At 32.8% G+C, this 17,198-nt stretch overlaps 1 protein-coding gene across 2 annotated transcripts; it reads right to left on the minus strand.

Annotated features, from left to right (window-relative positions):
• Window positions 1-2,216: 2,216 nt before the first annotated feature.
• LOC111703251 (uncharacterized) lies at window positions 2,217-3,720 on the minus strand. 2 transcript variants are annotated; one of them, XM_023475142.1, is made up of 4 exons: window positions 3,611-3,720; window positions 3,290-3,397; window positions 2,750-2,878; window positions 2,217-2,451 (listed from the first exon to the last, which is right to left on the minus strand). In XM_023475142.1, the coding sequence occupies exons 1-4, from the start codon at window positions 3,663-3,665 to the stop codon at window positions 2,258-2,260; spliced, it is 486 nt and encodes a 161-aa protein (XP_023330910.1). In that variant the 5' UTR covers window positions 3,666-3,720; the 3' UTR covers window positions 2,217-2,257. The 2 variants fall into 2 exon arrangements, with proteins under 2 accessions (XP_023330910.1, XP_023330909.1); XM_023475141.1 differs by having other exon boundaries at window positions 2,750-2,881.
• Window positions 3,721-17,198: the final 13,478 nt, after the last annotated feature.

Below are 17,198 nucleotides of genomic sequence, written 5' to 3' on the forward strand. Positions count from 1 at the left end.
AGAATTGATTTGATCAGGTCCACTCAAAACTTGTTTACTGACGAAATATTTAATAAATTTGTTCACGTTTATATCTCCTGTCAGTCATTTTGACGTTTACTGGACACAGACATCCTAACAGACCAACAAGCAAAATATATCAAAAACTTGAAGACATAAAAATAGCAATCCAAAAAAGAAAGATCATTATCAGATTTTTGGATACATTTTAGGGTCTTCGACAAAATGACAAAAGAGATACCATAGAAACCATCTTTGGTCAGCTCTTACAATTAGTTTATGACAAGATCAAAAAAGTAGCATGATCTACAAGCAGTTTAGGAAAAACAATGCAGTCGGCCGGGAAAGCTTATAAGCCGTTTATATACATGTTTGTAAATCAATCAAAATAATATGAACTCGAAATGGGCGGCGGAAATGGAGCTAAGGAAAATGCAACTCGAGATAGCGGAAACTTCGGTCGGAGCCGGGTTAGGTTAGGTGGTTTACAATGGTATGTACATTTCTCATAAGATACCCTTGACAGATTCTTTCTTTAGATTATCATTGTGTTGTGGGAAACCCATTTTCCGTATCTTATCCGCACAAGCAAATATGCTAATATTTGCAAATATATGCAAATATTTTACTGTAAGCGTAATGTAGTTCAAATTACTTTCAGGCAATTGCAACTTGCAAATATTTGCAAACGACTAATTGACAACGACTAATATTAGTTCTATCTGATGTCCATGTCTCCAGAAAATGATTTAATACTGTGTCGAAAACTCATAAATATGTAATTAATATAATCACTTAATTTTGTTAACATTTTCATTTAATTTTGTTAACATTGACATTTAATTTTGTTAACATTTTCATTTAATTTTGTTAACATTGTCATTTAATTTTATTAACATTGTCATTTAATTTTGTTAACATTGTCAATTAATTTAACATTTTCATTTAATTTTGTTAACATTGTCATTTAATTTATTATATCTACATTCTATTGTAGGTCTGAAATGTACGAATTTTCATGTATGTTTGCATCTATCTTTGTCCTGATTTGAGGAGTTTAGTCAACAAGGCAACAAGCCTACCTATCAGTTAATCAACCAGGCTATCAGTCTATTATTACTGACGCATGACTATTTTTTTTACGATATTACGGTTTAACTTTATCTGTACCCTAACTACATTCATTAATTTCTTAACAGACCCATTGGTCCAAATTGTTAACATGTAATATTAAACCCAAAATATAGTTCAATTGAATATGAACTGCTGCTTCATGACAGTCAGAGTTATATTGCTTGGTACAGACTAGAGTTCTATAGCTTTGTGTGTCGATAAATACTTACTTAAGATTTTGAGAGCGAGTTGTATCTGTTTGGATACATACTCAAGAATACAAAGAAAGTTGTATCTAGATTGATACAGACTAAAGTATTATTGGAGAGTAAAGAGTTCGAGAGCGAGCTAGTTGTATCAGGATTGATACCAACTTGAGAATGCAGAGAGTGTTGCATCTGGATTGATACTTACTTGAGCATAAAGAGAGTTGTATCAGGATTGATGCCAACTTGAGAATACAGAGAGTGCTGTATCTGGATTGATACTTACTTGAGCATAAAGAGAGTTGTATCAGGATTGATACCAACTTGAGAATACAGAGAGTGCTGTATCTGGATTGATACTTACTTGAGCATAAAGAGAGTTGTATCAGGATTGATATCAACTTGAGAATACAGAAAGTGCTGTATCTAGATTGTTTCTTACTTGAGCATAAAGAGGGTTGTATCAGGATTAATACATACTTGAGAATACAGAAGGTTATACCAGGATTCTTATACTACAAGCTTAAAAGAACTATTAGAGTACATAACATGTCTGACCGAGCTGCGTGGCCAGATACTGAACGGCCATTGGTGGAAATTCTGGTCATGTGATACAGATGGAGCCACCTGGCCAGATACATTCAAATTATTAAAGGAGCTTCACAAGAAAAAAAATTTAAGGCACCTCAGGTTATCATTTTTAGATTTGTTCCATATTTGCTGAATACTATCTGTTTAAAACTTTGCTTCAAATACCATATCACATATTTTTAAGTTATTAATTTCTTGATACAGGGACATCAAATAGAACTAATATTGGTCGCGATCAGCTCCAAAAAATTAAGACTTTAGCCTATACCCCTTTCACTTTACTCTAACAGTTCCTTTAACTAACAATTTTCTTATACAAATTTATTGTGTAATATATCAGGCCAATTTTAGTCCATCATTTGAGAGAGTTTGTCAACATCCATTTCTTTCAGAATAGTTTTTCCCTTAAACCAGGGTTCAATCGAGAACTTTCTTCCATCCTGTAGAGTTATGCTTGCACTGACACCGGTACCAACGGTCAATAGAGCCTCGGCCTCATCTCCTTCATATATGTAACTCTTGTCATTGCCAGGAGTGTTTCCTTTAAAGGGCGGGGTCACGATTCTTGAGTCGATCCAATTTGTTTATTTATAGATCAGTGAAAACCAGAAAAGAATGAAATATGAAGACGACAGTATACAGGATGACCCACAAAGGATGAGAATGTAAAGACGACCCAAAACTCTAAAAATATGACGATTTGAAGTTTGATTTTTGGTTTCTTATTCAATTGATTGTTAATTATATGATTACAGAAATAAGACAGTTTTGGTCTACAAAAAACATTTGACATGAGGCCCAGACGAAAATGATTGACGGGTCAGCTTCGTGAACCTTTCCTTTAAAGTGTAGCTGTATTCCTCCAGGTAAAAGAATCATATCATTTCCAATAATATTTCTGTTTACAGTAATCATGTGACACAATTTGATTAAAGGATCTTCACACGCCTCTTTAGCTTCGTCAGCTTCTGCTACAAACAAAATATGGATTGTTCATAATATTTAATAACGATTTAGATGAATCAGACAAGATGTTATAAATGCATAAATACGTATTTTTAACTGTTCTTTTGATATCCTTTTCTTTGTTACTGCCATGAATTTTTACAAAAGTGAAAAAAATATTTTGACATTTCGCTATATTTGGTTTTTATTCAAGGTTGTATAATAATCTGGGTTACTCTCAATGAGCTCCAATCTACGGAAATTATCGTATCCTAAGATAGACAGATAAAAACATAATATGACGTCACTGATTTTAGATGCAAGAGTGACGTCATATTTATATTTATCTATCTTAGGAGACGACATTTTCCTTACATTGGAGCGCATCGATCAGTAACCCATTGGTTTGATTACAACATGCATGTAGATAATACCTCCTGGATCAATTGTATACAAGAGATTAGCATCTTGTGAAGGATCCTGAACATCTTCTAGTGCTGAGGGATCCTTAGTCTTCACAAGATAGGAGGCAGGTTCACCATCTGAAAGGGACTGTTCAGAAATTGTGAAAAAGATGTTTTGTTTTTAACTATAAAAATAACGTACTATTTATAATAATCACACTTTTCAGAAAAAGATTGAACAGGTGCTGTTATTAATCAGACATGCAGCTCTATAAATGCATTTTTCACTCAAGCTTACGTCTATAATCCCTTTAACAATGCTCTGTGGTAAAAATGAAAGAATAAAACTACCTGTCACTAACAAGTTAATTTCCAAAATGGCCGTCACTAGGATCCACGTTCTCATGCTGAACCTTCAATAACAATTCCATTAAATTCAGAGAAACTTTGAAACATGACACATCATTCATTTAACATTTGTTTTCTACTTTTATTAATTGTTTTAAATAAATTGCATTAGGATTATTTGCAATTCTTGAAGGGAGTGCTTTGGAACAAATATTAATGGGATATGTATTGAATTTGTCGTATACCTAATTCATTAGAAATATATGGGTGCACCATAATTTCACATTTTTGATCATTTTGTGGTGGATTGTTGGAATACTTTGAAGATGAGCTCAAAGCTTCCAGGTCTAAGAAATGTAGATTTATACTGATATTGAAAAAATGGGGTTTATGGTTGTTTTTAGACCAAATTTTTCATTTTTAACACTTTTTAATTTGCGCTGATTTTCTGACAAACTTTTTGTTTGATTATATATTTTATTCTTTTTAATCTTGTTAATCTTGTTAGTCTTTTCTTTACAATATCGTCTTTGCTTTCTTCGATTATTTTGTAAACATAACATGTTTTTAAGTTTAAACATTGGTTATACTTGTATTACTTTTCAATTAAATTCTGATAGAAATAATTGCAATATATTAATCACGGATGTTTAGAAAAATTTAGTTTAGTTTCATATCTATTATAGACTTGAAAAGAATTCAGTATTAAAATGCCAAGATTGAGTGGAATAACAAAGCATAGTTACACACACACTTGTTGACTTTAAAAGTCACTATAGTAAAATAAAGAGATCTAAAAATGGATATTTCTAACATTTATTTAAAAACGAAAGTTTTGAAATATTTGCATTTAAGGCGGAGTTAAAATTGGTTGATTTAGAAATTAACAAAGGAATTAATGATGAACATTTGTGGGTACTTCATGGGAGTGATGTAGAGCTTCATGTACCCCAAAAAAAATTTTTGCGCCCCCCTAAACAAAAGCCCTCGTACGCCCCTGTATATGTGAAATGATCATTGGTCAAATATGAAACCAGCCTATTTCATAATTTGGATTTCTTTTCATATTAATTTTAGATTTTCTATAAAATGATGTTCCAGGGCCCAAAAGGTAGCGCAAATATATGAAATACACCTGCAAAAAGTACAACAAAATAGCGTTTTACACTTTTTTCTAGTAAATTCCATTCTAATATATATTCTATTCTCTTTGTATATACCATTCACGAACTATTTTTAAGATAGGAAAGCCAAATTCAACCTTCAGATCTTCATCCTAGCTGAGCTATATCCTTCTAAAATAGGCTGGGGGTGGAATGTTTCCCCCTCCCCTATGATTTTGCACTTACAAGGGGATAGGGGAGTGTGATACATGTCCTTAGTCCAACTTTTCAAGGCCTACTCGTAAAAAAACAAAACCTCTAACCTTAATGGTTATGGGTGCAAGGGAGGATTTAAATAAGTTCAAGAAGTATGTCATAAAATGTTTTAAAATAATTATTTTTGATTTTTTTTTAAAATATTGAAATATATATTATTACATTTTTCAAGGGTTTTTCAAATATATAAATTTTTGCCCTGCAGCTTAATTAATAAAAAAGTTTATGATTTTTTTGAAACACCGACCCCCCGTTTGACTGTCCTCCCACATGATCTGAGAGTTACTTTTGAAAACATTTATTCCTGTTTCGAGGATTTTTGATTATGAAGGCGACATTTTAATATTCTCCAGGAATGTTCGAAAATCCAACGCAAGCGAAAATTATTTAAAAAAAAACAAAATCAAAAAATTTTATGAAATATTAACTATATACGAATGCGTCGAAAAATAATCGATGAGTACTTTTTGTAATATCTGAATGATTTGTTTGGAATTAAATTGATTTGTGGGGTTTGACATGTGGGTGCTACATGGAGGAAATGGATAAACACGTCTTGAGAAAAGGCTACGGCATTTGAGTCGGTAAAATCGTCTTCCTTATATTTCGAATTTGTGTTAACAACACTTTATTTACATTATAACGATACAAACGATTATTTCTGAGCCAACTAAAGTTGATCGTAACATACACAACATTCGCTTGGGGCAAATATATTTCCATTTGACTCCCCACCTCAGAGGGGGCACGCGTAGGGGGGGGGGACCAGGGGGAGGGTTCTTTTAATATTCCATCTCCCTCAGGCAATCTACATTCTACATTGCATTGCATTGCATTCTTCCAAACTAAAAGATGAAGAAAATAATTCAAATATATTCTGATTCACAACAATACCCTTCAAAGCTTTGTCTGATCAAGTATTACATTAAAAATCCATGTTTCCCATATTGAAAACTGAATTTATTTGTAGTTTCTCTACAAAAGAGACTCGCGCATTTCTTGCTTCAGAAACGATGGAGAAATGAAGGTTTCAAAGGTACATCGGAAAAAAGCTTCAATCAGTAACTGCCTTCAGTGTAAACTGTAAAAATATATTTGATATCATAATTTATTATATAATATGTATCAATCATATGAAAATATAGATATATTTTCAGAAACGTTTCCATCTATATTTTTCATCCCTTGAAGCTTACACCACAGTATTAAGAAGGATTGACTGATTTTGTGCCCCCCCCCCCCCCNATTACATAAATTTAAACTTACAAAGTTAAAAAAGGTAACAATATTTTTTTTTAAAAAGGGGGTTTTTAAGGGGGGCACAATGTTGCCTGGGGGGGGGGCAACCTTTGAAAACATTTTTTACAAGGTTGGAAACTCTAAAAAATCTCTTAACTATCAACTTGATATTCTCATTACAGTGCTCATTACAGTATTTACCATCACGTTCTCTTCTTAAGATGTGGAATAACCTGCCTCTTGACTTAAAAAGAAGCAACTCTCTAAGTATATTTAAAACTAGACTACTAAATTCTCTTTTTGAAAATTACATTACAATGTGTTATAAACCGAATTGCTATTCATGTAAAACTAATTAGATATGATCTAATATGCTTTGATATTTGTTGTGTACATGTCAGAAAATTACTTTAAACTCTAGTTATTCTAATAAATGTATAAACTATTTTGCATAAGATAAAATCGCACCCTGATCTCTAATAGTTCTCCTTAAATCAATTCAATTGAAATGTTTTGTTATCATTATTAAAATTAGATGGAAAAAATAATCAAAACAGCCAAGCGCTATTTTCCACCTAATTGCTTTATACTTGTACTGTTAATATAATCATCAATTTGTAATCGTAAACTCGTTCTGTTCATAGAATACAGATACATGTATTTTAGCAATAAACTTTATCTTATCTTATCTTATCTTATCTATCTATCTATCTATCTATCTATCTATCTATCTATCTATCTATTTATCTGTCTATCTTTCTATCTATCTATCTACCTATCTGGATGGGTCTAAACGTGACGTACACAGTGCACAGTTATATAAGCTAAGAATGTTAAGGCGTTAGCTAGGGATGTCCAAATGTTTATTTAAAAATATGTCTGAGCAAACATTAGACTCAGTGTTTGGTAAAGTTGTACTTTATTACTAGACAGAAGGAGAAGGTCAGATGCATTACTGAAACAACTTTGTGACCTCGTAGCTCCTCTAGTTGTTAAGTGTAAGAAGAGCAAATTTGTTTGGTAACAAATTTTTTTATTCTTTTCAATAGCTCTTCAATAAGTAAATTAAACATATAAGAAATCAATCTTAAGTGAAATATTCTTAAGTTTGACAGAATTTTTTTTATATGGTTGAAGTCTCCTTGGCAATTCATATTTGTTATGATTTATTGTCTACAAAGTTAAAAGGAGGGTTCCGCATAAATAATAATAAAAATAATTTATAATGTAAATATTTTATTTAGTTTCTAAACCGCCTTAGACCCAGGTTAAAGATAGCAGATAGATAGATAGATAGACATCTAAACATTGACTTACGTAAATACCCATACCTGCTACGTGAACATTCATAATTCCTCTGTTGGGGGAAACTTTGAAATTGGAAAATTTTGATTATTGGACTCTTCCATTTTTGCTTTTAGTCTTAGGACGATAATACCTTTCAATTCTCATCCTCACATTAATCTCCCAAAAAGGGAATGATTCGTTTGGTGTACTGTCTCTAATTTATTAAACCGAGTCGAGTTTCGACCCTGTATTTAAATTAAGCATTCATTTTGTAAGTTTCTGACATGAACAAGTCACTTCTGTCATTGTTATATTGAAATAGAATTTTGAGGTTTGTACTTTAAACACTATGAAGCGTTTCTTTTACTGAAGTAATTTCTATGTTTCCATAAAATGATGAGAAAAAAAATGCCATTTTCAACAAGTGACCAAGTCGAAATGCAAAAAAATTTAAAAGGCTAAAAAATATAATAGATAATTGACAAAGGATAATTGTAAATATGAAAATAGGCATCACAATGTGAACCAAAATATGCATATTTTTACACAAAAATTAGTTTGGATTTTGCCGATTGCTCCTTTAAATCAAATCCTATGCAGATTTGAAATGTATGTAATGAAATGTAAAGGGGAAGGTTAAAGGGGATGGTGGATGGCTTATACCTGTGGAGGGGATGGGGGGGAGTTAGATTGTTCACGTAAAAGCAATTGTTTGAATTGTATTGTAGTAAAGAAGTATTTAAGAATGATTTATGTTTCTTAAATAGACTAAAAACACTACAATGTAATAAAAACTCGATGAACACGTTTAAAAATGGTAACACGGTTCCTAAGAATACGTTTTACCAAAACATTTGTTAGTAGTATTTCTTTTTATTTCAAACTATTTAACTCAACCTTTATTGAAAGATCTAAATCTTAATCTACCAAGTCCATTTCTTAAAATAAAACTTGGCTATTTCTAAAATTTAAACTCTAGAAGATCTAAGTAAAAATGAAAAAGGTATATTTCTCCTAATTGGTTTGATGTGAAATTTGCTTCTGTTTGGTCTACGCCATATTGAAACTCACAAATCTTAAAAAAAACTATGAAAGATTCTTGTAATATTTAAATAAAATCTAAAACAACCTTAATATTTGCCAAGAAAAGACTAAAACAAAAAATATTTGAAATAGCTAAATGTACTTTATCATGGAGATTATGGGCAAAATCTAATTTGCTAAAAAATACTCTTTTTTCACTATGAATCTTCTTTGTTCAACAGTTTTAAACTTAAAGTTCTTAATTGATAAATCATAAAAATAACAAAGTTGAAATAGAAATTAAAACTTTAAGAGCTCAAAAATTAATTTTCCGAGAGCTAATGAAATCTGCTCATATTTGAAGGAAGTTCAAACATAAAGATGTACACATGTAAATTTTAAAGTATTTTTAAGATTTGTATTATAAAGTTATTTTTTTACGGAGATTGTTTCTATTTTAAACATATTTGTCAAAATTATCAGAAGCAAAGAATACATATTTTCTTATCTTGAATTAATATCAAACACCATGGGTGATACTGATAGTGCAAATAAGCGCAATAAGAATGCATTTTATTGAGAAAAATGTACCTTTCATCGAATTGATTTTTCTCTATGGGATTACAAGGCGTTCTATAAAACCTACCAAATAATTATATTAAATTATTTTTTTTTCAATTTTTGTACTTTCTATAAAATTATGAAACCGGTTCACTGACCTCAAGCCCCGCCCCCCCCCCTCCGAGCCTGGATGATTGCACTTTATGTGCAGTTCGGCCGCGCCAAGTTAAACACTTTGGGAATGCATTTTACCTCACGTCTAGGAATTTTTCAGGCCGTCTGTTGCCTAGCTGCAATATACTGCCTCTAATCAGAGCGCTGGGCGGTGTCACGTGGAATAACGTCTCCTGTTATGTTTGAATTTTTTATTCTGAAACGTTAAACTGAGGGGGGGGGGGGCTCCAGACATAATTTCAAAACGTTTTCCAACTTCGGAATTGAAAGTCTCAATTTTGTTCAACGGTACATACACCTTAAACTCTCTTAAAGGGAATGATTCAGGGTTTGAAACAATAATGTGGAAGATATCATCATTTTTCTAGCTTCAATTGAAGTTAATCAATTTTTAGCGCTAAAAACAAGGTTTCTGACAATGTTTAATGCAGTTAATTTCCTTCATCAGCTACGAAAAAATGCGTCATTTACTTTTTTGGGGAAAGTTCGTTTGAAAGTAATCAGTTTTCAAAGAGAAGATGTGGAGTTCTCATTAGGGTTTCCAAATTTTTGTTTTTTCTCTTTCGCGAAAATTTCATTCAGGCAACGAAAAAGTAAACGAAAAAGAAAATTTTCGTTCATTTTCGCAAAAATTTTCAACAACCCATTTTCCCGAAATGTTTACCTTATTTTACTAACATTTTTGATAAAATATTAAGAGGATTTAAATTTTCGTTGAAACGTAAAAATAATAATTGTTTAATTGAAAAGTCAAAGTTGACAACTAAATTTGCTGATTTAACATTCCATACATATAGCAGTAGTTGCAGAAATATCGAAATAAGATTTAACTCTCAGAGATTATTTACCAAAGATACACATCAATCATGATATTCAGTCATTTTCAAATCCACATGTTCAGTTGAACACCAGGCTATAATAGATGAATAGTACATGCATTAGATATTTTGTCTGTATATTTAATTAAATTTTATGTTTTAACCATGAACCAGTCAAACTATACTACAGCATTAACCTCAAAGAATTAGACTTAGAATTTGCTGGGTCTTCGTTTATTTTTTAATGTTCCCCGCAGCTTTTAAACTTATTTTTCCTTTGCCAAATCATTATATAGATTAGAGTGAAATTTAGACAATCCCACGGTATGAATTTTGTCAGTCCCTTTCAGCCTTTCAAAGTGTACAAATCATGTAAATGTTCACAAATTATATGCAGTAGAGTACATTAATACAGTATGTTCTCTAGACTATCCAATTCAATTATGAATTTTTTAAACTGTTAAATAAACTTTAGAAAATGAATTAGGTGAATAAAAAACATCATTTGATTTATTGTTATAGCGGAAAATCATCGTTCGTAAAGTGAAAGGCATAGAGTCTATGTGAACAGGGGCGTACGAGGGGGGGCCGCGCCACCCCTGNCTGTCCTCCCACATGATCTGAGAGTTACTTTTGAAAACATTTATTCCTGTTTCGAGGATTTTTGATTATGAAGGCGACATTTTAATATTCTCCAGGAATGTTCGAAAATCCAACGCAAGCGAAAATTATTTAAAAAAAAACAAAATCAAAAAATTTTATGAAATATTAACTATATACGAATGCGTCGAAAAATAATCGATGAGTACTTTTTGTAATATCTGAATGATTTGTTTGGAATTAAATTGATTTGTTTACGATCCGAGTTGAATGTTGCATCTTTCCGAATTTGTATGAACGCTGCGTTCCACGGTGTGAGTCGTGTTTAACAATTTTCTCCTTATAGACGCAACAGATAGAAGTAAGATTAGTAGCATTAAGCCTATACCCCCCTTTCATTTTTCGCGAACACTCCCTTTAACAAAACGACGCTTTGTTCTTACCCTCTAATTAACTCATGGCTACCAGAGATCTTATTTTAGAAACGGTTGGAACAAACCTTCAATGAAACGGCTTGAAAAAGTTGGAACCTGCCTAGCCCTATTCTTGAACAGACAAAGCTTTTATCGGTACAGACACTCCACTCAATAAATTTCGTTTACAGTCTCTTACAATTTCACAAGCTCAATTTCTTGCTACTGGCTACATCATTTATTTGCATTAGAAAAATACGAAATAAATCTAAATTGTGAATTTTAAGAGTGTGTCATAGCTTAAGTAAATTTTATAAATTCAATGGGAACTTATAGTTTGAAAATCCATAAAAAAGACCCCTCCCTGAAATTACTGAAATCCATGCAACATTTCTAATCGATTGACACCATGATATGAGGTATGTGGCACAAAGAACACAAAATAATGACAATTTGAAGTTTGACATGCATTTTCTTGATTGATTTCATAAATTAATTTTGCAAATCTTCTAAGCAAATCTAAAAAATGCGCAGAGTTATTCTAGAAAAATATAAAAACCTCAGTTTACAAAGCAGGAAGGGAATATTCTTGCTTTTGAGTACCGCAAAAGAAAGGACCATAATAACGTTATGCCTGAGGCGTCTTTTTATAGAGTTTGGGCGCAAATTTCAACATGCAAGACAGTCTGCTATAAGTCAATTATAATTATAATTATCATTACAGAATAATCTTATTCATTACTTTGTAATTACTTTGTAATTTGTAATTGTAACCCTTTTTATAACATGTTGAAATAAAATGTGAATCCAATGAGTGAGTGAGTGCTACAATGTCTTAAAGATCCTTTTTTTGTCCTTTTTTGGGATACTCTGCAAAATTGAAGATCTGAAGATGAAATATTTATACCGTGGAATTTGTTTAACTTATTACCAAACCAATGGAACTGTACAGAATGCATAAATGCAGTTTTATGTCTGTGCAAATACAAAAATAGGTCAGAAAACTGCATTATGTTGTATATGTACTTCAATGATGTTTGAATGATTAACACTTGTATTTGATCCTTCCCGGCACAACACCTGTCAAATATATTTAATGTCTGGGTCAATATTAAAAGGACTGTAGATGATATTTCAATAAACCATACATTTAAGGAATTGAATTTAAAACAGTTGCCTTAACGGCCTTGTCAAGCCATGGCTCATCTACCTGCAGAGTATTGGTTGAGTTATTTGGATGACATTCTGGTGTATTTGAGGGATCCATAGGGACACTTGGAGCATCTAAGGAAGGTAGTACAAGCTCATACTAAAGCAGGGATCAAGATACAGACAAAGAAGGCCATGGTTTTTCAGTCGGAAGTAGAGTACTTAGGACATAAAGTGAGATAAGATGGAGTACAAACGTTGAAGGATTACATCAAAAATGTGCAGAACTGGCCAAGCCCAACAAATCGTTAGGAGATGTCCTCATTCTTTGGATTTATGGATATTATCGGAGTTTCAATCCCAGGTACTCAGTTTTGACAAACTGCATAAATTTGAGTGGCCAAGAAGGCCTTGAAATTTGAGTGGTCAGATGACATGGAGAAAGATTTTAAGGATTTAAAGACTGAGTACGGGCCAGGAAAGATTCAGGCATATCCAGACTTTGACTCCAAGTAGCCCTTTATTTTCACTACGGATTGGTATGCTTTGAATATTGCTGGTGTTCTGTCTCAAAAACAGGAAGGAGTGGAGCATTTATCCGTTGCTGTGACAGGAAGTGCAACAAATACGAGAAACATTATGCATCTGTTAAGGGAGAACTATTGGCTTTAGTGAAGAGTGTTGAGAGATGGAAGCATATCCTGAAGTACCAGCCCTCCTTTTTAGTTTATTTAGACGCATCTAGCCTGAGGTACATTGTCATGCGGTTTAAAATCTTAGGAAAGCAATTTTTCATCACTGGTTTGCATTATAGGTTCAGTTTGAGTTCATAGTGATTCACAATATTGGGACAGGTAAGGTGAATGCAGATGCATTATCAAGATCAGATCATTAAGACAAACCAACAAATGAAAGAATGATAAATATCAGATAGACAATGAAGTAGGAGAACTCAAGATAACTTATCCTACAGATCTAGATGGAGATCCAGCAGAAATAGCTAAAGAGAGGCAGACGTTTTCACCTGCAGTGCACAATATGACCAAGAAACAAGGCATGAGATTATAGAAGCTTCAAAAACTACTGGAAGCTAATGAAGTCTTGAAGGAAGTTATACAATGGGTTGTAGCAGGCAAAGCACCACATATGCAAGAATTAGAATTAAGAAGCAAAGTACAAGGAGTTATGACAATGAGACAGATCTGTGTATCTGCAAGCTGGAAGCAAGGTTGAAAGAAGCGTTCCAGATTTCTCATGGGGGAATAATGTTCGGCCACAGAGGAGTAAATGATACATTAGACAAGTTTTAGAGAACTTTCTTTGTTTAATTACAACAGGACAAGATCAAAGGATAGTGGTAGAAGGTTATGACATCTGTATCACCAAAGAAAGAAGCATCAAACCCAAGATGGGACGTCAAGTGCCAAGTACAGTGGGAAAAGTAGGGGAGAAAGTATTCATTGACCTGGTTTCCTTGTCAGAAACAGTGAGAAAGAATTACCATTATTTGTTGACACTGCAAGACGGATTCGCAAGTGCATATCTGATTTGCAATAAGGTTGCTGGCACTGTGGCAAGAGTTTGAATTGGTGATCTGGGTGTAAAAGCTGCCTGTATAACTTACATCACAACCGAGCACACTAGCACAGGCCAGACCCCACTTTTGCCATGTTCAGATGGGAAGCTACACTTCCTGTTAATTTGATATAGCCCAAAAGCAGACAAGGAGATGGGACTATCAGACTGGACAAAAGTGAAGCAAGAAAGGTTCCAAATGGCTTATGCTGGTATGAGATAGAAGCAACAGGCTCAGTACCCCAAAATGCTCAATACTACAAGCCAATCTTGACAAAGTTTGAAATTGGAGAGTGGGTCTGGTTTTTTTATCCAAAGATTATTCCTGGAAGCTGTGACAAGTTAAGATCATATTGGGCTAGACTTTACAAGATCAGGAAAATCTTGCTGGCCTTAGCAGAGGTAATGGAAGTGTACAAGAAAGGAAACCCTTAGCTGGTTGGCATAGATGTATTAAAAGAATTCAGAGAAGATAATAGTGCATATGGGTTTCCTAGTGATCCCTCACACTCTGCAATATAGGAAACAGATGAGATGAGAGAAGTTCCAAATTTAATGCAAATTCAACAGCTGTTAATGGTGATGCAAGAGCTGTAATTTGCACAGGGACTGGAACATTGTCATACAGGGAAGATAATATGCCAAACAACGAAGACAATGGAGATGTTAATCCCCTTCCTGAGAACCAATCAGTTATTGAGAATAATAAATCTAGAGGAGTAGCAGTTTTTGATTACAGTGAGAGAAGTAATTGTTCCTCATTAATTGAACGAGTTGAAGAGATAGTGTCAATGTTGACATTGATAGTTTATGAGATTTTGTCCTTGTTGACATTGATAGTTTATGAAATCGTGTCTGTGTTGGCATTAAAGTTTATCAGATAGTGTTAGAGTTGACACTGATAGTTTACAAGATCATGTCCGTGTTGACATTGATAGTTTATAAGATTGTGTCCTTGTTGACATTGATAGTGAAGCATTGTTTAACTGATAAGCTCTTTTGCCTTGTAGACCAATGAGAGGGATTGAGTTGTACGTGGATTGATACGGGTCTGAGAGACTATTATGGAGTAGGGCATTTACTTCACATAGTCTTTTTGCACGTTAGACCAACCGATCATTAGTCCAATTGATATGACACCCCTATTGTGGTGGATTGAAGAGTATGGGTCGGACAAATTATCTTCCATCCCAGCTCCTGTTCCATGAACCTAACCAGTCACTATAATACGGCCGATAATTAGGCCATATATTGATCAGTTACTTTATATTTTCAATATATCCACAGTCTAGGGAGTCCACGGATGACCAATTTTGGAAAATAGATGCGCGCGATATAGCTTTTCCGTTGCAATGTGTACTGTGAGCAGTAATCTAAATTTTTAGCTCATAATAGTCATGATTTTTAAAACTCTTAAATATAATCGATGCTCCAGCTTAAGTTCTTTACTAACATAGCTCAAAAAACATTATTGAATTTATCATTTTCTTCGTAATAATCCATTGAATTTTGAAAAAAAAACTTTGAAAGCTGTACTTCTCTAAAAAACGAACAAATTTGACAGTTTTTAGGGCCTAACTCATTCATTTGTAAGGTATTTTTTTTTAATTCCAACGGATCTGATTGAAAACGAAGAAATTGATATGTAACAGCATAACTTCATGAATTTTTTTTATACTTTTGCAGTTTTTTAAACAGTGTACACTCTACCATGTTTCCTAACTACAGTTATCTTATAAATCTACTATCTAGCTCTATGTTAATCGTTTTTAGAAGAAAAAAAAATTAACAAAACTTCAAATATATAAAGACTGAATTTTTAAGTTTACTCTTAATAAACTTGGCAATATCTTTAACCTTCGTTTTTACATCTCTTATTGGATCGTTTTTCTACCATTTTTTTTGCATTTAACTTCTGCCAGGGACAATTGCTTTGTCACAATCAAAGAAAACGAAATACTAAGTATAAACCATTTTAAATGCATTTACGTTTCTAACACCATGCTAAATTTTGATTCTGAAAGAAAACATCCTTAGCTCTACACTACATGCATGTAGCTCATCCTCAGTGATTTGGAGGTTGCAAGTTCTGACGAAAAAAATATTAATACCTTCTCAGAAGTGCATTGCTTTTCTAAAATAACCTATTTAGTGCTAAAAAATAGTCAGTTTGTGAGGTGAGTCCCAGGCGTCTGAGCTGTAGTTGAATACATCTGTATATTTACTTATGTTAGTTTGTATCCAATAAACGTCTCAACCGCAGAACCGATTCGGCCAAAATTTTGTGTGATTACCTGACCTCAGGAAGATTCATTAATTATCGAAATTTCAAAAATTAGCCTTCAATAAAATTGCCTGGTCTTAAAATAATCTTGATGGCTATCACATTCAAAAGTTTCGACCTTAAGTCACAGTATTCAAAAATAAAATTCCCTTATTTCTCTTATTTCGTAAATTTCCTAGTTTGTATAATTTATTAAGATTTTAAGGTTTGAGTTTACATACAGAATATGTATATATATAGATATACATAAACAAAATATATGTATGTATATACAGGTGTGTATATATAAATATAAAAATTTATATATATATACAGGTGTCCGTGTATATAAATATATATATATAAATAAACATTTACACGCCATTAGCCATTCGTATCCACACGAGAAAGACAAATAATCTAAATTATAATTACGCGGCTTTTGATCAGATTTTTCATATGAGAAGATATTTTTGGTTTTCATTTTGTTAGAACTGGGGAGGGGGGATGGAAAAATCTGATACTTGCACAGTTGATCACAGTTGGGTGAAAGGCCGCTCCGGAAAAGGAAGGGCCATTCACCTGTTTCAGTCAGTCTAGGACCAAAGGGCCATCCATCCAGAAGGAAAAACTTAAAACCAATCTTTAAACAATTTAAAATAATACAATTTTGAAATATCAGTCATAAGGTAAATAGAAGGAGTCCTCGTATTCACAGCCAGTAAATAATAACAAACAAATTCAGATTTTTTTTAGCTTTTTTCAGGCTTTCTTTGGTCCTAGGGACCATCCTCGACGAAGAAAAAAAAATTAATGAATTTTTAAAGTTCAATAATTTTCGCATATTTTCCTAATCACAAGTCAAAGGATGGTTGAAGTTTTGAAAGACATTTCTGGGTGAAACAAAATGGCGGTTGGGCCACACATGCACTGCTGCAACAAAAGCCGCGAAATTTAAACTTGAGAGAGTATTCCTGGAAATGAATACTTTGTCAAGTTTTGAACGAAAAACTAGACCAAAGAGATTAGTTTGGTAATATTTAAACAGTGTTGTTCTGCTAGAATCAATATTTGAATTGTTTACAATCTTATTTAAGATTTTCCAATAAA

This window comes from Eurytemora carolleeae, unplaced genomic scaffold, assembly GCF_000591075.1.
Source record: "Eurytemora carolleeae unplaced genomic scaffold, Eaff_2.0 scaffold150, whole genome shotgun sequence".
In the NCBI taxonomy this organism is placed as follows: domain Eukaryota; kingdom Metazoa; phylum Arthropoda; class Copepoda; order Calanoida; family Temoridae; genus Eurytemora; species Eurytemora carolleeae.